At 39.2% G+C, this 22,635-nt stretch overlaps 1 protein-coding gene and 1 pseudogene across 1 annotated transcript; both read left to right on the top strand.

Annotated features, from left to right (window-relative positions):
- The first annotated feature begins 97 nt into the window (after nucleotides 1-97).
- On the top strand, nucleotides 98-10,673 carry LOC150066413 (ATP-dependent zinc metalloprotease YME1L1 pseudogene; annotated as a pseudogene).
- A 5,332-nt stretch (nucleotides 10,674-16,005) lies between these two features.
- On the top strand, nucleotides 16,006-16,941 carry LOC150066414 (olfactory receptor 11G2-like). Its single transcript, XM_090354751.1, has one exon. The coding sequence runs from the start codon at nucleotides 16,006-16,008 to the stop codon at nucleotides 16,939-16,941; it is 936 nt and encodes a 311-aa protein (XP_090210877.1).
- Nucleotides 16,942-22,635: the final 5,694 nt, after the last annotated feature.

Here is a 22,635-nt window from a genome sequence, read left to right on the forward strand (position 1 = left end):
AGACCTAAGGAACAAAAAGCACATGGTATCCTTAATATGTGGCTATTAAATCCAAAGAGTACAAGAGCAAAGACTCAATAGCTGCATACCCAAAGCTATGGACATGGTAATGGAAATATAGAGATAACTATATAGAGATAAAAACCTATGACTCTATAGACATAATGTTTTATTTCTTAAATTAGCATGTTTCTATGACATACAAACCCTTAGCCTAATTTTGATTAAGTTGTAATACTAAGTGCCAGTGATTGTAAATAGAGATTGCCTCCTTGACCACTTGATTTTTAAACTTGTCATTTAAAATATGATGTAAAAATCAACATTACTAAATTCTTTTTAAAAAATGCCCTTGTTATAAGAGAAAATCTGGATCAGTGGGACTGCATTGGACTGCAGAGCTTCTGTATGGCAAATGGCATAGCTAGCAAATTAGAAAGCCTACAAAGTGGGAGAAGATAATCACTAACCATAAAACAGACAAAAGCCTCATATCTAAAATATATCAACAGCTCAAAAAAATTGAATCATTCCGGGGGGTGGGGGGGGGGAAGGGAAACGGGTACCAAGACAGGTGAAAGGGTATCAATGTATCTGAATTAATGCACCTTCTATCTGGCAAATATCATGTAACCCTTTTACTAATTACAATAAAAAAATAAATAAATAAAATAAAAAAAAATTGAATCATTCCCAAACTAATCGCCAAAGAAACAACCATCCCATTAAATGATTGGTCAAAGAGTCTTCTCTGAAGAAAAAAATAAGAATGGCCTATATACACATGAAGAAATGCTCTGGTAATAAAAGAAATGCAAATCAAAACAACTCTAAGAGTCCACCTCACTCCAGTTAGAATGGCCAGGATCAAGAAATCTAATAACAACAGATGCTGGAGGGGATGTGGCCAGGAGGGATCACTACTACACTGTTGGTGGGAGTGCAAACTCATTCAACCACTATGGAAGGCAGTATAGAGGTTCCTCAAAAGATGAAACATAGAGCTCCCCTATAACCCAGCCTTTCCACTACTTGGCATTTACCCAATCATCCAGTACCAATGACATACTAAATCTACTAGGACAACGATGTTCATTGCAGCACTATTTACCATAGTAAGGATATAGAACCAACCCAGATGCCCATCAGTTGATGACTGGATCAACACGATGTTATATTTATACACAAAGGAATTCCATGCTGCCGTCAGAAAGAACAACATCGCCCCATTTGTAAGGAAATGGAAAGCTTAGAAAAAAATCATATTAAGTGAAGTAAGCCAGACTCAAAGGGACATAGGCTCAATAGTTTCCCTCATTTGTCATAATTAGTACAAGCCTTGGACTCTCCTAGCAGAGATTTATAATAGAGCAAAACCTAGATACATAAGGCCATATAGGATTATGCCAAAGGAAAGGACCTCCAGGATATAGAAACAAAAGCCATATAATGAGTGATTGTTGCCCTTAATGTACTCTGTTATCTCTCATCTGTTTTGCTGTCCCTTGGTAATCTCATATGGTTACAATATTTCACCTTGTTATCTGATATATTGTATATATGCATATTTTGGTTATTTGAAATCAGGTAAGGAAGGGGGAAAACAAGATGAGGGGCGGAAGTTGGGGGAGGGAAATGGGGACCAAGACATGAGAAAGCATATCAATGTGTGTGAAGTAATGCACCTTCTATCTGGTGAATAGAATGTAACCCTTTCTATTAATTACAATAAAAATATATGGAAAAAATGTACTTGTTTAAAATGAACTATACGACTTGTGGGTGGGAATGGAAAGGGAAAACTGGGAAAGAGTGAGAGTAGGTGTGTAGTTCTCCAAAAAGAAATGTAGCAGGACAAGGACACATCCTTGTAATCCTAGGTACTCAAGAGGCTGAGATCTGATGATCAAGGTTCAAAGCCAGCCCCAGTACAAAAGGACCTGAGACCCTTATCTCCAATTAACCTCTAGAAAGAAGGAAGTGAGCCTTGGTTCAAGGGTAGGGTGGTAGCCTTGAATGAAGACCTCAGGGACAACGCCCAGGCCGAGTTCAAGCCCCATGACCACCCCCCCAAAAAAGGAAGAAATGTACTCATCAGCTGACTTATAAAATGATAATAATCCCTTCATATATCACCTTTATAATAACAATACAAATAAAATATAAAAAGACCATTGAGCAAGGGAATGCATTTAATTTGTACTTCCTTTGACATTAAATACAACAAAACTTACAGATAACTTCCCTCAGATGGCTTAAAAACTAGTTCTATAAAGATAAATATTCAACTTCATTTGTCAAATATAAAACATCTATAAACATATTTGTGTTATTTCTTCTCTTGGTTTTGAATCATATGTCCTGTATCTTCTTTTAATTAAATTTTCAACTATAATTCATTGTAAAGACAATGAATATAGTAACTCTGCAGAAATAAGACATAAACAAAATGTACACAAATTCCTTTGGTTCCATTGGAGGATTCTTTTAGATGGTTTTTAAATGGTCTGGGGTAGCTTGGCTGTTACTCTTAGTGGTTGCTCTTAACTTCAAGAAAATGACCTAAGACCTCAGCTCTAAGTGTGCACTCTGATCCCTGAACTCAGCATGCTCTGACATCCTGTTTCTAAGCATTCAAGACACCTGAAATTGCTGCTTAGCTCTTTAGACTATCAGCTTCAGTTTTTGCTATATTTCTTGTAATCTCATTCTGTTAAATGCTCAGTTTAGCAATCCAAAAATGAAGTGGGACTCTGGTGGTTCATATCCATAATGCAGGCTTTTCAGGTGGCTGCAATCAGAAGGTCAAAATTCACAGCCAGCCTAAGCAGGAAAATCCATGAGAGTCATTTTCCCCATGAGAGCCTTATCTGCAGTTAATCACCAAAAAAGCCAGAATATTGCTAACCAAAGTGGTAAAGCTCCAGTATTGAGAAAAAAAGGCAAGGGATACTACATGGTATGACATCTCCTGAGTTAAAGCCCCAGGGGCAGCACCAAAAAAAGTGAGGGGATACAGGGGGAAGGGTAGGGAGGCTTAAGAGGAAGATGGCATCACACACTGAGTCTCACTTCTCTGTGGCCCTCTTCCTTCTAGGATTTGTTTCTCAAACACAAGCTGCTCTGAAAGCTCCAATTTTTACATTCCCCAGCTCTTTGCAACTCAGAAAACTATTGCTTTCCCCACAGACTTTACTCCTTCCTCTGTCCTCTCTCCCTTCTTTGCCACATGCCTCTACTTCTTTATCCTCTCCTTACCCAGTGTATACATCTAAAGTCCTCTGTGAAAAATGCATCATGAATGTGGAACTCGTGTCCTTATTCTTCCCTTCACCTTAAAGTCTTGCTATGTCATAAAGTTTGCAGTTTCTTCAAATGGCTTTTATGCATTCTGTCTGAATTTTACACTTGCTTTGGTGGAAGTTAATCTTTACTTAATACATGATCTGCAAATGTAACTATAACCAGAAGGCTTTTTCTGTCTGAACCCTACTTTCCTCACTCTAAAATAATGACCTCCTCTAATATAGATAGATAGATAGATAGATAGATAGATAGATAGATAGATAGATAGATAGATATAGATATAGATATATATACAGACACTCACCAATCATGACAGGTACAAGTGGCTCACACTTCTAATTCTCAGTACTCAGGAGGCTGATATCTGAGGATCAAGTCTTGAGGGCAACCTGCACAAAAATCCTCATGAGATTCGTATGTCCAATTAAGCAACAAATAGCCAGAAGTGGAGCTTTGGCTCCAATGGTAGAGCACAGCCTCAGTGGAAAAGCCAAACAAGAGTATAGTGTCCTGAGTTAAAGCCCCAGTACCAGTACACACACACACACACACACACACACACACACATACACACACACACAAATCATGCCCTTACCCAAAAATCTCACTTTCCTAAGCATTTATTCAGTTGATGAACTCATATTTGTGAGTGATAATAAAAACATTGTTATAATTAGAAAATATTAAGAAAACATTAGTTACTGTTATTAGAATATTAAATAAGCTGTATGCAATTGTACAGTAGAATACTACAGCTTTCATTTTATGATATATGAGGAAGCTCCTTTTATAATTACATATGACCTTCAAGATACATTACGTGGAAAAATTACAATAACCATCAGAGTATTGAAGCCCAGTTTCTCTGTGTGTATGTGAGGTGAGGAGGGGAGGGAGAGACAGAATGTGGGTGTACTGAGGCTTAATCATTGTTTTACTAAAACCAGTAAGTTACAGAAAATGTGATAAATGTTTCTCTTGTGTTGGGGCTTATGCTAATGCATTGGTATAAAACTATAATTCATTTTATCATATTTACATTTAGTAACATCTCTTATTTTTCAGTATTGGTTTTGATTGTTGTTGATGTAATGAACCATATATTGATCACAAAATGAATTTGAGACAATGGTATTTGAGACACATGTCTTTCTCCCAAAGGGCTGAGTCTCATGCCAGAAATAGAGAATAAAATGTGCATATCTTTTCTATTATGCATAATTAATATAATGAAAGAAAGGTTTGTTACTGCAGTTGCTCATGGGAAGCACCATGTGAGTGAATTTGGATCATATGTAAAAGAGTTTTGGCACAATTAATCATATGCTTCATCTTTCCAAGTACATTTCAGGTTTCAGAAAATACATGCTTAAAAAATACTGTTTAGCCATCATGTAAATTATACCAAAGTCATTCTATGAAGCCAGCAATACCCTCATTCCCAAACCAGACAGGGACTCAACAAAGAAAGAGAACTATAGGGCCGGGAGTTTGGCCTAGTGGTTAAAGTGCTTGCCTAGCTTGCATGAAGACCCGGGTTCGATTCCTTGGTACCACATACATAGAAAAAAGCTGGAAGTGGTGCTCAGGCTCAAGTGGTAGAGCTCTAGCCTTGAGAAAGTCCAAGGACATTGCTCAGGCCTTGAGCTCAAGCCCAGGACTGGCAAAAAAAAAAAAGAAAGAGAACTATAGACCCATCTCTTTGATAAATATTGATGCAACACTTCTCAACAAAATACTGGCCAACCGTCTTCAGCAACTAATCAGAAAAAAATTATACACTATGATCAAACAGGATTCATCACAGGGATGCAAAGCTAGCTCAATATATGCAAGCCAATTAATATAAGGCATCACATCAACAGGAGCAAGGACAAGAAACACATTCATCTCAATAGATACAGAAAAAGCCTTGACAAGATCCAACACCCTTTAGGCTAAAGCTCTGGAGAAACTAGGAATCCATAGAACATTTCTCAGTATAATAAAGGCTGTGTATGACAAACCCACAGCTAGCATTATACTTAATGATAAAAAAAAGTAAAGCCATTTCCTCTAAAATCAAGAAGGAGACAAAGATACCCACTCTCTCCACTCCTCTTCAATATAGTATTAGACTTCCTAGCCAGAGCAATAAGGCAAGAAGCAAACATAAAGGGGATCCAAATTGGGAAAGAGGAAGTGAAACATTCCCTCTTTGCAGATGACGTGATTCTATACTTAAAGAACCTCATACACTCCACCCCCAAGTTACCTGAGCTGATTCAAAACTTTGGTAAAGTAGCAGGGTATAAAATTGACCCTCGAGCTGAGCACAGTGGCTCATGCCTGTAATCCTAGCTACAGGAGGCTGAGATCTGAGGATGGTGGTTCAAAGCCAGCCCAGGCACTAAAGAACCTGACACTCTTATCTCCAATTAAGCACTAGAAAATAGGAAGTGGGGCTGTTACTCCAAGGGTAGGGCAGTAGCCTTGACCTGAAGAGCTCAGGGACAGTGCCCAGGCTCAGAGTTCAAGCCCCATTACCCACAAAAAAATAAAATAATTAATTAATTAACCCTCAAAAGTCAATGGCTTTCCTGTACACCAACAAGGAGAAGAGGAAGGAAGAAATCAAGAAAGCAACTCTTTTTGCAATAGCCTCAAAGAAAATAAAATACTTAGGAATTAATTAATTGAGTGTGTAAAGGATCTTTATGATGAAAACTTTACAAATCTGAAAAAAGAAATTAAAGCAGAACTAAGGAAGTAGAAAAACCTTCTATGTTCCTGGATTGGAAGAATTAACATCGTGAAAATAGCATTCCTCATGTTAGGGCTATCCGCAAAGTCCATGAGACTTTATGACCAATTACCCACAAAAGTAAAACTGTAACTCAAGCATCAGCCAACCACAAAACAGTTAAAGGACAGCACCTAAGCCTTGTGTTCAAGCCTTAGTTACTGGCAAAAAAAAAAAAAGGCAAAACCAGTTTCCCAATCAGAAAAGTTCTAGGAGGATCAGATCTCATGTTGGTGAAGTGGGTTAAGACCCCAATAAAGTCACAAAACTCTAACTGAAGGTAAAAAATCTGAAGTTTATTGTCTTGACCAGCCAGGGTGTGAGCAGCCTTGAACTCAAAACGCAGGAGCTTTATAAAGACAAAAACCACAAGTAACGACATATAGCCACAAACAGGTGGCAATAAGGTTGTATCACATAGGTATCCTGGCCAATAGCTATATTATAACTATATAAATAAACCTATTGTTTTAAAGGTTAGGAAAAATGGGTGCATAAGCAAGTGAGCAGATTACAGAAGCAGAACTATGTGTTAGTCTTAAAAATTTTAACCACATCTTTGAAATTGGATAGGGAAGGAGAGGAATCAAAAAGAGCGGGGGAGGGGGAACGGAAATGAGGACCATGACATGAGAAAGGGTATCAATGTTTGTGAAGTAATATACCTTCTATCTGGTGAATATAATGTTACCATTCTATTAATTACAATCAAAAACATAAATGTAAAAATTTAAAAAAGTTTCCTAGAATCGGTGAGAAAGATAATATATCTATCCATCTCCTTTTCTGCCTAGAAAAGTTTAACATTGCTCTCGTTTCTTTGCACAGGAAGCATTTTAGGACTTGACTTGGTACAGGTCACAACCTTTAACTTACACACAGAGAGATTTCTGACTCCTGAAACTTGGAATTGAGCATTAAAAATTTCCTTCTTAAAAAAAAAACATAGCAGTAATAATTACAGTGTTGCTACTAAAACCCAGAGGTATAAACAATGATGTTCTTACAGAGGGAAGAGTCAGAAAGATAGTGAATTTGAGGCCAGCCTTGGCAAAAACAGCAAGATTGTATTTTATCATATAATGTATATTATTGTATTATATACATATATAGAAAATTTAAATGGGCTGGGGAAGGGGCATATAGCAAGGGGTAAAACACTTGTACATACTTGTGTACAAAGCCTTGGATTTGATCTCCAGTACGACAAACAAATAAAACAATGACTTTCCAGTAAAAAAAAAAAATTTAACCACTTGATTCTAACTGTAACCCAGGGTCCTGGCTCACTTGCCTGTGGATTTTCACATAAGCTTCTTGTTTGTCTGGGGAAGGCTTTTTCTGGGGGGCTTTAGAGAGCCATTAACCCATTTCATGGGCACTCTCATTGAAATGGAAATGACAGCTGCTGGGGACTGTGAGTCAGGGAGCAAACACCTCCATCACCTGTGCAAGCATCTCCCCTCAGATTTCTGTGAGAAAATACCTGGCCTGATCAGGAAAACGAATAACAACAGATGCTGGAAGGGATGTGGCCAGGAGGGATCACTACTACACTGTTGGTGGGAGTGCAAACTCTTTCAATCACTATGGAAAGCAGTATGGCAGAGCCTCAAAAGGCTAAACATAGAGTTCCCCTATGACCCAGCAATTCCACTACTTGGCATTTACCCAACCATCCAGAAACAAGGACATACTAAATCCACTAGCACAACAATGTTCATTGCAGCACTATTCACCATAGCAAAGATATGGAACCAACCTAGATGTCCCTCAGCTGATGAGTGGATCAACAAGTTGTGGTATTTGTACACAATGGAATTCTATGCTGCTGTCAGAAAGAATGACATCACCCCATTTGTTAGGAAATGGAAAGACTTAGAAAAAATCATATTAAGTGAAGTAAGCCAGACTCAAAGGAACTTAGGCTCAATGGTTTCCCTCATTTGTCATAACCAGTAGAAACCTTGGGCTCTAATACCAAAGATTTGCAATAGAGCAAAAACCTGATACATAAGGCCATATAGTATGAAGCTAATTGAGTGTACTTCTAGGATATTGAAATAAAAGCCATATACTGAATGATTGCTGTCCTTAAGGTGCTATGTTATCTCTCATCTCTTTTGCTGTTCCTTTGTTATCTCATATTGTCACAATACCTCACTTTGTTATCTGATACATTGGATACATTTGTATTTGGTTACTTGAAATTGGACAGGGAAGGGGGGAAAACGAAGGGAGGGGGTGGGAGGGAGGGTAATGGGACCAAGACATGTGGAAGGGTATCAATGTATGTGAATTAATGCACCTTCTATCTGGCAAATATCATGTAACCCTTTTATTAAATACAATAAAAAAAATTTTAAAAAAAGAAGAAGAAAATACCTGACCTAAGAGAGGCAACATAGAAGCTGGGGATGGGGACATTATTAAAAACAGTGGAAGATTTCTGGGAGGAGTGGGGGGGGGAAACAGGAGGAAAGAAGGGCCAAGGACACCAGGGTGAGGTGACAAAGTGTTGTTTTCCCTGTGGAGAGCAGTGCAGCTCCAGTCACAGCTGGCCAACTAGCACTTGAGCCATGTCTCAAGTTTTGGCTCTTGGCTGATGAATTGGAGGTTACAGATCCTCCCCGTCATCTCAGCAATGCCTTCCATTCACAAATATATATCTTTTTCTGCTACTACGTCAGTTTCTCAAATTCAGCACCAAGATGTAGTTCCTGAACATGAGGCTCCTAGCATTGAGGCTACACTTAATTTAAGGGACGTTGGAATATCTGAATTAAAAATTGGGTATATTGACCAACTGACAGAAAATCTACTTCCTGGATTTTATAAAGGCAAAACAGTGTATCTTCCCATTGGCATGCATCTCCTGTCTCTGCACAGTCCTTCTTTGAAAATAAACATGGTTACATAGATATATTGAGTGCTTTACGTCCTCTTGCTTATACAGAAAATATTCAAGAGCTGTTCCGAACATTCATTCACATCTTCAGTACTGGCCAGTTTTCATACAGGCTCAGGGTTTTAAGACTTTGAAATCAAAGACACGATGTCAACAGTCCACCTAGGAGAGATTAGCAGCATCACAGAATATGGGGCCATCATTTGTGAAGGGGTTTCTTTTGCAGGACAGAGGATCAGATGTTGAAAGTATAGACAAATTCATGAAAACTAAAAATATACCTGCAGCTCACCAAGATGCATTTAAAACGAGTTCTGAAAGCTCAAGCACTAACACACACAAACAAGCAATGATTCCCTAAGGTGAACTCATCTGATTCTCTTTGTTCTGCTGCTATTTGGCATTTATGGCCTTTAAAACAAAACAACAACAAAAAAAAAAAAAACCTTTTTATCTGTTCACGTCCAGAAAACCACGGGGCTTGATTCTACAGTAGATACTGTCCAGATGAAAAACATCACCTTTGAACATGTTAAAGGGGTAGAGGGAGCCAAACAAGAATTACAAGAAGTTGTTGAATTCTTGAAAAATCGCTCAACATTTACTGTACTTGGAGGTAAATTCCCAAAACAAATTCTTTTAGTTGGACTATGTGGAGCAGGAAAGACACTTCTTGCCCAAGCTGTTGCAGGCAAAGCTGATGTTCCTTTTTATTGTGCGTCTGGATCAGAATTTGACGAGATGTTTGTGGGTGTAAGAGCCAGCCGTATTAGAAATATTTTCAGGGAAGCAAAATCGTACATTCCTTGTGTTATATTTATTGATGAACGGAACTCTGTTGGTGGGAAAAGGACTACATCTCCAATGCATCCATATTCAAGGCAGACTATAAATGAACTTCTTGCTGATATGGATGATTTTAAACTCAGTGAAGGAGTGGTCTTTATAGGTGCTACAATCTTTCCAGAGGCATCAGACAATACCGTAATACCCTGGCCATTTTGACATGCAAGTTACAGTTCCAGGGACAGATGTGGAAGGTCGAACTGAAATTTTGAATAAAATCAAACTTGATAAGTTGTTGGCCCAGAAATCATAGCTCGAGGTGCTATTGGATTTTCTGGAGCAGAATTGGCGAATCTGGTGAACCAAGCTGCACTAAAGGCAGCTGTTGATGGCAAAGAAATGGTTCCCATGAAGGAATTAGAGTTTTCCAAAGGTAAAATTCCAAAGGGGCCTGAAGAAAGCAGTGTGGAATTGATAATAAAAACAAAACTATTACAGCATCTCATGGATCTGGTCATGCTATTGTTGCATACTATATAAAGGATGCAATGCCAATCAACAAAGTTACAATCATGCCACGAGGTCCAACACTTGCACATGTGTCACTGTTGCCTGAAAATGACAGATGGAATGAAACTAGAGCACAGTGCTTGCACAAAGGGATGTTGGTATGGGAGGAACTTATATTTGGAACTGAGTCTTGAAACTCAGTCTGCCACTGAACAAGAAATTAGAATCCTTCTGAGGGAATCATATGAAAGAGCAAAGCTTATCTTGAAAACTCATGCGAAAGAGCATAAGAAACTAGCAGAAGCTTTACTGACCTATGAGACTTTGGATGACAAAGAGATTCAAATTGTAATTGAGGGGAAGAAATTGGAACTGAGATGATAACTCTTTTGATATGGATACCTTGCTGGCTTATTGGAAGAATATAAGTAGGGTTGTAGCAACCTCCTTTGGCATCGCTTTCCCCACTCCATTTTTGACTTGGTATAATTCTAAGATGTGAAACACTTTGTCAGTCTTTTGCCACATTTACCTAATTTTGGTTATTCTTATGATGGTATCTCTTGCAAATTAGCAACAATAGTGAATATATTTTTAAAAATAAAGGACTATCTGGGTTGAAAAACAGATGGGTTGAGAAATGACAGTTATGTTGAAAGTAAATAATGCTTTTATAGTTGGTTACTCTAAGCTATGAATAAAATATTGTGACTTAAAAAAAAGAAAGAAAGAAAGAAAGAAAAAGAATGGAAGCCAGGCATGGTGGCTCACACCTGTAATCCTAGATTCTCAGGAGGCTGAGAGCTGAGGCTCTTGGTTCAAAGCCAGCCTGGGCACTAAAGACCAAGAGACTCTTATCTCCAACTAACCACTAGAAATCCGGAAATGATGCTGTGGCTCAAAGGGTAGGACTGTAGCCTTGACCTGATGAGCTCAGGGACAATACCCAGGCCCAGGGTCCAAGCCCCCTGACTGACCAAAATAAAATGATAATAAAAAATAAAATAAAAAGAATGGAAAGTCAAAGAAGATCCATTCTAAGTCATCCTCTTGGCTGTGAGGAAATCACCTTGGTCCCAAATATTGTCCATCAATGGTGTATTTATCTCTTCTGCTTTGTAGGGAACAAAATTGTTCACTCACCAAAATCTAGGGCTGGGAGTGTGGTCTACTAGTAGAGTGGTAGCCTTAAGAAAGCTCAAAGACAGTGCCCCAGGACTGGCAAAAGAAAAAAAAAATCTAATGATCTTCCATTGTGTCCCTGAGCAATGTAGTATGGCCATGACATATGGACATCAGGAACAAATAAAGCTGAAAGGTAAAGTGGCAGCAGAGACAATAAACAAGGCAGAAGCCGTGTTATCAATGATTAATCTTATTCTGTGGGCAGAGATAAAAATAAACTCCACTTAAATAAGAACGTGAAATAAGTGGAAGTGGTGCTGTGGCTCAAGGGGTAGAGCAGTAGCCTTGAGCTGAAGAGCTCAGACACAATGCCTGGGCCCAGAGTTCAAGCCCCAGGACCAACAACAAAACAAAAATACAAGAATGTAAAATAGGCTACAAACCTACATGGCTCATGCTTGTAATCCTAGAGACTGAAAACACTGAAATGTGAGGATCGTGATTTGAAGTTCGCCTCAGCAGAAAAATCTGTGGGACTCTTATCTCCAATTAACTAGCAGAAAGCCAGAACTGAGAGTATGACTCAAGTAGTGGAGGCCTCAAGAATTAGGCCCTGAACTCAAGCACTACTACAGGGACATGCTTATACACACAGGCACACACACACACACACACATACACACACACACACACACACACACACACACACCCACACACACACACACACCCTGATAAACTGAACTGACATGTCTTGAGATAAACTGCTTTTACAGTCAGAGGTACAAGCAAATCAGCTATACCAAACGACTTTCACCGCTTTCCAGATAGATTCTCAGTGCAATAGGGAGCAGCTAAAGCCTGTCTTGGACCTAGGAAATATATGCTGAGATAGCTGTTTGGGAATCGATGCTTCAGCCCCCCAAACAAGAAAATCTGTAAGAAAGCCATGGTGGTTCCAGGGAGACATTGGTTCCTTCCCTAACTACACCCTCTGTAATTGAGATCTCATCTCAGCATCTCCTTTCCAAAATGACACCACTTGCTAGAGGCCCAGGAAAAGTTTCCTGAATTGCAGCGACCATTCCCTGTGTCTTTTTGGTAGACTTTCTCTTGGGTGCAAGATAGCGGCTCTGAGTGTACTTGGAAATTGATTAGATCTCATGCCATGCCTAAGAGATCCAACTCAATAAATAATGTCCCTTACTCAGCTGGAAAACAAATACAGAAGGCACCAAGGGTCTCCAGAGAAGAGGCCTCTGAGGAAGGAAGAAGCAGCACTTTGCAACCTCCTGACACTGGCTCCTGGAGGTGGTAAATTGGAGCAGAGAAGCAGAGTTCGCTCCCTGGAGGCTCTGCTTATAAACCCGCCATTCTCCTGCAAACACGGAGACATCTCCACCCTCCTCCTATTCCTTTACTCCTGATGGTTACTATATTATTACAGAGAAAAGCACTCCTCTAGCAACAAGAAACCAACCCAAAAAAATTTTAACAGGTAAGACTCTGCCAAAGCAATTTCAGACTGGATTTTTTTTCCTTTTCCATAAAAAGAGGTGGTGAAATGATTGGAGGGTAAATAAGCATAAAGGATCTAGAAAAATAAAGGTCTTCTAAGTAAGGGCCCCTGTGACTATATTTCAGCCACATGTTATACAATATAACCAGTAGTATATATCAAGCCCTGGGACAAATCCTTTCATAAATGTCATCTTATTGAGAGAACTCTTGCCTTTGGTGAGAGTATTACTATGTCCATGTTATGGTTGAAGGAACTAGGAGATTATTTATCTAACCAAATGGATAAATATTCTACTATTGATAAAGCATAGTTTATAATTTAAATGCAACTCCATTATTTTTCTCCTAACTGCTTACATTTCTTTAAAATGGAGAGCTGTTTATATTATGGGACAAGTATAACAGTTTGTTATCCAGACCAAATGAAACAGATGAGCTTTTGAGATTAGGCTAAAATTTTTTTAATCTTATCATGACATCTTAGACTAAGAGTGAAACAAAAGTATAAGAGATATAAAACATTTTTTCTCACACGATATATTATCCCATAGGTTCTGGCTAATTTGAACTAGCCCAGCTTCAGTTGTCCTAACATTTAACTTAGTAAAGATATTGGGGTTTTGTTGTTGTTGTTGTTGTTTGGGATATTAATTGGCCAGAAGGAGCATGATGTATATGTACATAAACAATGAGAAAGCCATTGTAGTCAAGTTCATATCCCCTTCTGCAGTCACATGGGATTTATTTAAATGACTTTGGAAGAATCTGCCTGCCATTTGGGCAGCTTTATTCACCTTGTCACGTAAACCCCACTGCTGTACTCTGAATGAGGAGACAAGAAGAAAAGGTGAGTAACGATTCTCCTGTGTAAAATGTCTTCTTGGGGAGCCAGGAGTTTGGCCTAGTGTTAGAGTGCTTGCCTAGCATGCACAAAGACCTGGGTTCAATTCCTCGGTACCACATGCATGAAAAAAAGCTGGAAGTGGTGCTGAGGCTCAAGTGGTAGAGCTCTAGCCTTGAACAATAAGTACTAAAGGACAAAACCCAGGCTTTGAGTTCAAGCTCCATAAGTGACCAAGAAAAGTAAAATATCTTCGTGGCTTGGGATATGATTCAGTGGCAAAGCCCTTGTATAGCAAGTGCAACCTCCTGGGTTTGATCCCCAGTACCAAAAGAGAAATATATCTGCAGCTCAAATTGATAGAGCATTAGCCTTGGGCACAAAAGCTCAAGGACAGTGTGCAGGCCCCTAGTTCAACCCATAAAATTGAAAGAAAACAGAATAGAAAGAGAGGAGGAAAGAAAGAAAAAAGAAAGAAGGAAGGAAGGAAGGAAGGAAGGAAGGAAGGAAGGAAGGACAAAAGAAATGTAAGTTTCACTGGCTTTTTTTTTGCCAGCCCTGGGACTTGAACTCTGGGCCTGAGCACTGTCCTTGGGCTTTCTGAGGGCTAGAGCACTGTGGTACTAGGAATGGAACCTGAGTCTTTGAGCATGCTAGGTTAGCACTCTTAACACTAGGCCAAACTCCCGGCCTCTCTGGCTTGTAAAGGATTTTGTTTGAGCGGCTGAGAGTTTGGCCTAGTGTTGAGTGCTTGTCTAGCATGCACGAAGACCTGGATTTGATTTCTCAGCACCACATATATAGAAAAAGCCGGAAGTGGTGCTGTGGCTCAAGTGGTAGAGCTCTAGCCTTGAGCACAAAGAGGCTCAGGGACCATGCCCAGGGACAGAGTTCAAGCCCTAAGACTGGCAAAAAAAGAAAAGAAAGAGAGGAAAATCCCTATCTCCAGTGACAGTATGATCCAAATATACACAGTCCTCAAGGAGACTAAAAGAACTGGGGATAGAACCTGTTACAAACCTCATGACTAGAGCTATGTCCAATCAACACTATTCCATATTTTTAGAGTTGCTTTTTTTCTAGAAGAGAGAAGGAGTACGCTCTTGCACACAATCTTGTGTGTGTGTGTGTGTGTATGTGTGTGTGTTTGTTTGTATGTGCATATAAGTATGTATGAATAAAAGAGAGAGAATGTGAACCTGGTGATGGTGGTTGACACTTGAATCGTAGCTACTCAGGAGACTAATGTCTGAGGCTCATGGTTCAAAGGCTTCCCAGGCAAAGAGAGTCCAGAAAACTCATTTCCAAGTAACCACCAAAAAGCCAAAACTGAAATTGTGACTCAAGCAGTAAAGTGGTAAAAAGATCTCAAAAACAGAGCCCAGACCCTGAGTTCAAGTCTCAGGACTTGCACAGAGAGAGAGAGAGAGAGAGAGAGAAAAGGAGAGAGAGAGAGAGAGAAAAGGAGAGAGAGAGAGAGAGAGAGAGAGAGAGAGAGAGAGAGAGACAGACAGAGAGAGAGAGACAGAGAGAGACAGAGAGAGAGAGAGACAGAGAGAGACAAAGAGAGAGAGAGACAGAGAGAGAGAGAGACAGAGAGACAGAGACACAGAGAGAGAGAGACAGAGACACAGAGAGAGAGAAATAGATTAAAAGAAGACACCTCAAATTCTTAGATATATTGTAAAATGCATCAGGACCCAATTAAAGTCTACATACAGGTTGACTAATATTACTTCCTTTTTAGAATTACTATAGCATTGATGACTAACAAGTTGCAAAGATACTCTACCACATAGCTTTCACTTCTTTCCATGGACAAAATAATGCTATTAGAGGAAAACATATATTCTAGCCTACATACATACAAAGAATGGGCTCATAGAACATACACAATGTGTATATATACACATCTAAAAACCACAAATGGGTGTCTGAAGTACAACACTATAAACTAGTTTGAAGGTTCAATTGGAATACAACTTAATAGAATTAGAAGGTTCAATTCAAATATAGCTTAATAGAATTAGAAGGTTCAATTCAAATATAACTTGAGCCCACAGGGAGAGTGAATAAGAGTCAAGATTCCATTCACTTTTACCTATTTTTAAGTGGCTATGGATAGTTGTTTGTCTTCTTTCTCAAGATGGTTTTCATGTAAATCTGAGCCCTCATTTGTCTTTATCCAATCATCCAGTAACTGATGGCACTTTTACAGCTCACAGACACATGATAACCATCAACACCATCAGCAACTTCAGCACCATTCCTGGCTTCATCCTCCTGGGCTTCCCTGGCTCTAGGCAGAGCCAGATCCTCCTCTGCGAGCTCTTCTCCGTCATCTACATCCTCACCCTCATGGGCAATGGTTCCATCATCTGTGCTGTGCGCTGGGATCAGAGACTCCACACCCCCATGTACATCCTGCTGGCCAACTTCTCCTTCCTGGAGGTCTGCTATGTCACCTCCACAGTGCCCAATATGTTGGCCAATTTCCTCTCTGACACCAAGGTCATCTCCTTCTCTGGGTGCTTTCTCCAGTTCTACTTCTTCTTTTCCTTGGGATCTGCAGAATGCTTTTTCCTAGCAATTATGGCTTTTGATCGGTATCTTGCCATCTGCAGGCCTCTACACTATCCCACCATTATGACCAGACATCTTTGCAACAACCTTGTCATCAGCTGCTGGGTCCTTGGTTTCCTCTGGTTCTTGGTTCCTATCAGTATCATCTCCCAGATGACCTTCTGTGGATCTCGAATTATTGATCACTTCCTATGTGACCCTGGACCTCTGCTAGCTCTCACATGCAAAAAAGTTCCCATGATAGAGCTTGTCTTCTCCATCTTAAGTCCTCTGCCTTTGATTATTCCCTTTCTCTTCATCATGGGATCATATGTTCTGGTCTTAGCAGCTGTATTGAAGGTCCCTTCTGCATCTGGAAAAAGAAAGGCTTTCTCCACCTGTGGATCTCACCTGGCAGTGGTCTCACTGTTTTATGGCTCAGTCCTGGTCATGTATGGAAGCCCAACATCTGAGCATGAAGCTGGAATGCAAAAGATTGTCACTCTGTTTTATTCTGTTTTGACTCCACTCCTCAACCCTGTAATATATAGTCTTAGGAACAAAGATATGAAAAAAGCCCTACAGAAACTTCTGGGAAATTAAAAACAGGTTCATCAAAAACTGCCCTTGTTATAAGAGAAAGTCTGGATAAGTGGGTCTGCATTGGACTGCAGAGCTTCTGTATGGCAAATGACATAAGTAACAAATTAGAAAGCCTACAAAGTGGAAGAAGATCTTCACTAACCATACAAAAGACAAAAGCCTCATGTCTAAAATATATCAACAGCTCAAAAAATTGAATCACTCCAAAACTAATCTCCAAAGAAACAACCATCCCATTAAAAGATGGGTCAAAGAGTCTTCTCTGAAGAAAAAAATAAGAATGGCCTATGTACACATGAAGAAATGCTCTGGTCATAAAAGAAATGCAAATCAAAACAACTCTAAGATTCCACCTCAATCCAGTTAGAATGGCCAGGATCAAGAAATCTAATAACAACAGATGCCGGTGGGGATGTTGTCAGGAGGGATCACTACTACACTGTTGGTGGGAGTGCAAACTCGTTCAACCACTATAGAAAGCAATATGGAGGATCCTCAAAAGATGAAACATAGAGCCCCCCTATGACCCAGCAATTCCACTACTTGGCATTTACCCAAGCACAACGATATTCATTGCAGCACTATTTACCTTGGCAAGGATATGGAACCAACCCAGATGCCCCTCAGTTGATGACTGGATCAACACAATATTATATTTATACACAAGGGAATTCTATGCTGCCATCAGAAAGAACGACATCGCCCCATTCGTAAGGAAATGGAAAGCTTAGAAAAAAATCATATTAAGTGAAGTAAGCCAGACTCAAAGGGACATAGGCTCAATAGTTTCCCTCATTTGTCATAATTAGTACAAACCTTGGACTCTCCTAGCAGAGATTTATAATAGAGCAAAACCTAGATACAAAAGGCCGTATAGGATGATGCCAAAGGAAAGGACCTCCAGGATATAGAAACAAAAGCCATATAATGAGTGATTGTTGCCCTTAATGTACTCTGTTATCTCTCATCTGTTTTGCTGTCCCTTGGTAATCTCATATGGTTACAATATTTCACCTTGTTATCTGATATATTGTATATATGCATATTTTGGTTATTTGAAATCAGGTAGGGAAGGGGGAAAACAAGATGAGAGGCGGGGGGGGAGGGAAATGGGGACCAAGACATGAGAAAGCATATCAATGTGTGTGAAGTAATGCACCTTCTATCTGGTGAATAGAATGTAACTCTTTCTATTAATTACAATAAAAAATATATGGAAAACATGTCCTTGTTTAAAATACAATTTGTGGGTGGGAATGGAAAGGGAAAACTGGGAAAGAGTGAGAGTAGGTGTGAAGTTCTCCAAAAAGAAATGTAGCAGGGCAAGGACACATCCTTGTAATCCCAGGTACTCAGGAGGCTGAGATCTGATGATCAAGGTTCAAAGCCAGCCCCAATACAAAAGGACCTGAGACCTTATCTCCAATTAACATCTAGAAAAAAGGAAATGAGCCTTGGCTCAAGGATAGGGTAGTAGCCTTGAATGAAGACCTCAGGGACAACGCCCAGGCCGAGTTCAAGCCCCATGACCACCCCCCCAAAAAAGGAAGAAATGTACTCATCAGCTGACTTATAAAATGATAATAATCCCTTCATATATCACCTTTATAATAACAATACAAATAAAATATAAAAAGACCATTGAGCAAGGGAATGCATTTAATTTGTACTTCCTTTGACATTAAATACAACAAAACTTACAGATAACTTCCCTCAGATGGCTTAAAAACTAGTTCTATAAAGATAAATATTCAACTTCATTTGTCAAATATAAAACATCTATAAACATATTTGTGTTATTTCTTCTCTTGGTTTTGAATCATATGTCCTGTATCTTCTTTTAATTAAATTTTCAACTATAATTCATTGTAAAGACAATGAATATAGTAACTCCGCAGAAATTAGACGTAAACAAAATGTACACAAATTCCTTTGGTTCCATTGGAGGATTATTTTAGATGGTTTTAAAATGGTCTGGGGTAGCTTGGCTGTTACTCTTAGTGGTTGCTCTTAACTACAAGAAAATGACCTAAGACCTCAGCTCTAAGTGTGCACTCTGATCCCTGAACTCCGCATGCTCTGACATCCTGTTTCTAAGCATTCAAGACACCTGAAATTGCTGCTTAGCTCTTTAGACTATCAGCTTCAGCTTTTGCTATAAATTTCTTGTAATCTCATTCTGTTAAATGCTCAGTTTAGCAATCCAAAAATGAAGTGGGGCTCTGGTGGTTCATATCCATAATCCAGGCTTTTCAGGTGGCTGCAGTCAGAAGGTCAAAATTCACAGCCAGCCTAAGCAGGAAAATCCATGAGAGTCATTTTCCCCATGAGAGCCTTATCTGCAGTTAATCACCAAAAAAGCCAGAATATTGCTGACCAGAGTGGTAAAGCTCCAGATTGAGAAAAAAAGGCAAGGGATAGTACATGGTATGACACCTCCTGAGTTAAAGCCTCAGGGGCAGCACCAAAAAGAGTGAGGGGGTATGGAGGAAGGGTAGGGAGGCTTAGGAGGAAGATGGCATCACACACTGAGTCTCACTTCTCTGTGGCCCTCTTCCTTCTAGGATTTGTTTCTCAAACACAAGCTGCTCTGAAAGCTCCAATTTTACATTCCCCAGCTCTTTTCAACTCAGAAAACTATTGCTTTCCCCACAGACTTTATTCCTTCCTCTGTCCTCTCTCCCTTCTTTGCCACATGCCTCTACTTCTTTATGCTCTCCTTACCCAGTGTATACATCTAAAGTCCTCTGTGAAAAATGCATCATGAATGTGGAACTCGTGTCCTTATTCTTCCCTTCACCTTAAAGTCTTGCTATGTCATAAAGTTTGCAGTTTCTTCAAATGGCTTTTATGCATTCTGTCTGAATTTTACACTTGCTTTGGTAGAAGTTAATCCCCAAACATAACTGTAACCAGAAGGCTTTTTTCTATCTGAACCCTATTCTCCTCACTCTAAAATAATGACCTCCTCTAATATATATATACAGAAACTCATCACTCATGACAGGTACAAGTGGCTCACACTTCTAATTCTCAGTACTCAGGAGGCTGATATCTGAGGATCAAGTCTTCAGGGCAACCTGCACAAAAATCGTCATGAGATTCATATGTCCAATTAAGCAACAAATAGCCAGAAGTGGAGCTTTGGCTCAAATGGTAGAGCACAGCCTTCAGTGGAAAAGCCAAACAAGAGTATAGTGTCCTGAGTTAAAGCCCCAGTACCAGTACACACACACACACACACACACACACACACACACACACACACACACAAATCATGCCCTTACCAAAAAAAACTCAGTTTCCTAAGCATTTATTCAGTTTATGCACTCATATTTGTGAGTGATAATAAAGACATTATTATAATTAGAAAATATTAAGAAAAACATTAGTTACTGTTATTAGAATATTAAATAAGCTGTATGCAATTGTACAGTAGAATACTACAGCTTTCATTTTATTTATTTTTTTTTGTTTTTTGTTTTTTGTTTTTTGTTTTTGCCAGTCCTGGGCTTGAGCTCAGGGCCTGAGCAAGGTCCTTGGACATTCTCAAGGCTAGAGCTCTACCACTTGAGCCTCTACCACTTCTGGCTTTTTTCTATGTATGTGGTACCGAGGAATCGAACCCGAGTCTTCATGCATGCTAGGCAAGCACTCAACCACTAGGCCGAACTCCCACCCCTACAGCTTTCATTTTATAATATATGAGGAAGCTCCTTTTATAATTACATATGACCTTCAAGATACATTACGTGGAAAAATTACAATAACCATCAGAGTATTGAAGCCCAGTTTCTCTGTGTGTATGTGAGGTGAGGAGGGGAGGGAGAGACAGAATGTGGGTGTACTGAGGCTTAATCATTGTTTTACTAAAACCAGTAAGTTACAGAAAATGTGATAAATGTTTCTCTTGTGTTGGGGCTTATGCTAATGCATTGGTATAAAACTATAATTCATTTTATCATATTTACATTTAGTAACATCTCTTATTTTTCAGTATTGGTTTTGATTGTTGTTGATGTAATGAACCATATATTGATCACAAAATGAATTTGAGACAATGGTATTTGAGACACATGTCTTTCTCCCAAAGGGCTGAGTCTCATGCCAGAAATAGAGAATAAAATGTGCATATCTTTTCTATTATGCATAATTAATATAATGAAAGAAAGGTTTGTTACTGCAGTTGCTCATGGGAAGCACCATGTGAGTGAATTTGGATCATATGTAAAAGAGTTTTGGCACAATTAATCATATGCTTCATCTTTCCAAGTACATTTCAGGTTTCAGAAAATACATGCTTAAAAAATACTGTTTAGCCATCATGTAAATTATACCAAAGTCATTCTATGAAGCCAGCAATACCCTCATTCCCAAACCAGAGAGGGACTCAACAAAGAAAGAGAACTATAGACCCATCTCTTTGATAAATATTGATGCAAAACTTCTCAACAAAATACTGGCCAACCGTCTTCAGCACCCCATCAGAAAAAATTATACACTATGATCAAACAGGATTCACCACAGGGATGCAAAGCTAGTACAATATATGCAAGCCAATTAATATAATGCATCACATCAACAGGAGCAAGGACAAGAAACACATTCATCTCAATAGATGCAGAAAAAGCCTTGACAAGATCCAATACTCTTTAGGCTAAAGCTCTGGAGAAACTAGGAATCCATAGAACATTTCTCAGTATAATAAAGGCTGTGTATGACAAACCCACAGCTAGCATTATACTTAATGATAAAAAAAAGTAAAGCCATTTCCTCTAAAATCAGGAAGGAGACAAAGATACCCACCCTCTCCACTCCTCTTCAATATAGCATTAGACTTCCTAGATAGAGCAATAAGGCAAGAAGCAGATATAAAGGGGATCCAAATTGGGAAAGAGGAAGTGAAACTTTCCTTCTTTGCAGATGACGTGATTCTATACTTAAAGAACTTCATACACTCCACCCCCAAGTTACCTGAGCTGATTCAAAACTTTGGTAAAGTAGCAGGGTATAAAATTGACCCTCGAGCTGAGCACAGTGGCTCATGCCTGTAATCCTAGCTACAGGAGGCTGAGATCTGAGGATGGTGGTTCAAAGCCAGCCCAGGCACTAAAGAACCTGACACTCTTATCTCCAATTAAGCACTAGAAAATAGGAAGTGGGGCTGTTACTTCAAGGGTAGGGCAGTAGCCTTGACCTGAAGAGCTCAGGGACAGTGCCCAGGCTCAGAGTTCAAGCCCCATTACCCACAAAAAAATAAAATAATTAATTAATTAACCCTCAAAAGTCAATGGCTTTCCTGTACACCAACAAGGAGAAGAGGAAGGAAGAAATCAAGAAAGCAACTCTTTTTGCAATAGCCTCAAAGAAAATAAAATACTTAGGGATTATTTAATTGAGTGTGTAAAGGATCTTTATGATGAAAACTTTACAAATCTGAAAAAGGAAATTAAAGCAGAACTAAGGAAGTAGAAAAACCTTCTATGTTCCTGGATTGGAAGAATTAACATCGTGAAAATAGCATTCCTCATGCCAAGGGCTATCCGCAAAGTCCATGAGACTTTTATGACCAATTAACCACGAAAGTAAAACTGTAACTCAAGCATCAGCCAACTACAAAGCAGTTAAATGATAGCACCTAAGCCTTGTGTTCAAGCCTTAGTTACTGGGAAAAAAAAGGCAAAGCCAGTTTCC

Source organism: Megascapheus bottae, chromosome 2 (genome assembly GCF_031878675.1).
Source record: "Megascapheus bottae isolate mThoBot1 chromosome 2, mThoBot2.hap1, whole genome shotgun sequence".
NCBI lineage: Eukaryota > Metazoa > Chordata > Mammalia > Rodentia > Geomyidae > Megascapheus > Megascapheus bottae.

Bases quoted from the DNA above. Each gene is read 5' to 3' on its own strand.
- LOC150066414 (XM_090354751.1), top strand. From the start codon at position 16,006: ATGATAACCATCAACACCATCAGCAACTTCAGCACCATTCCTGGCTTC.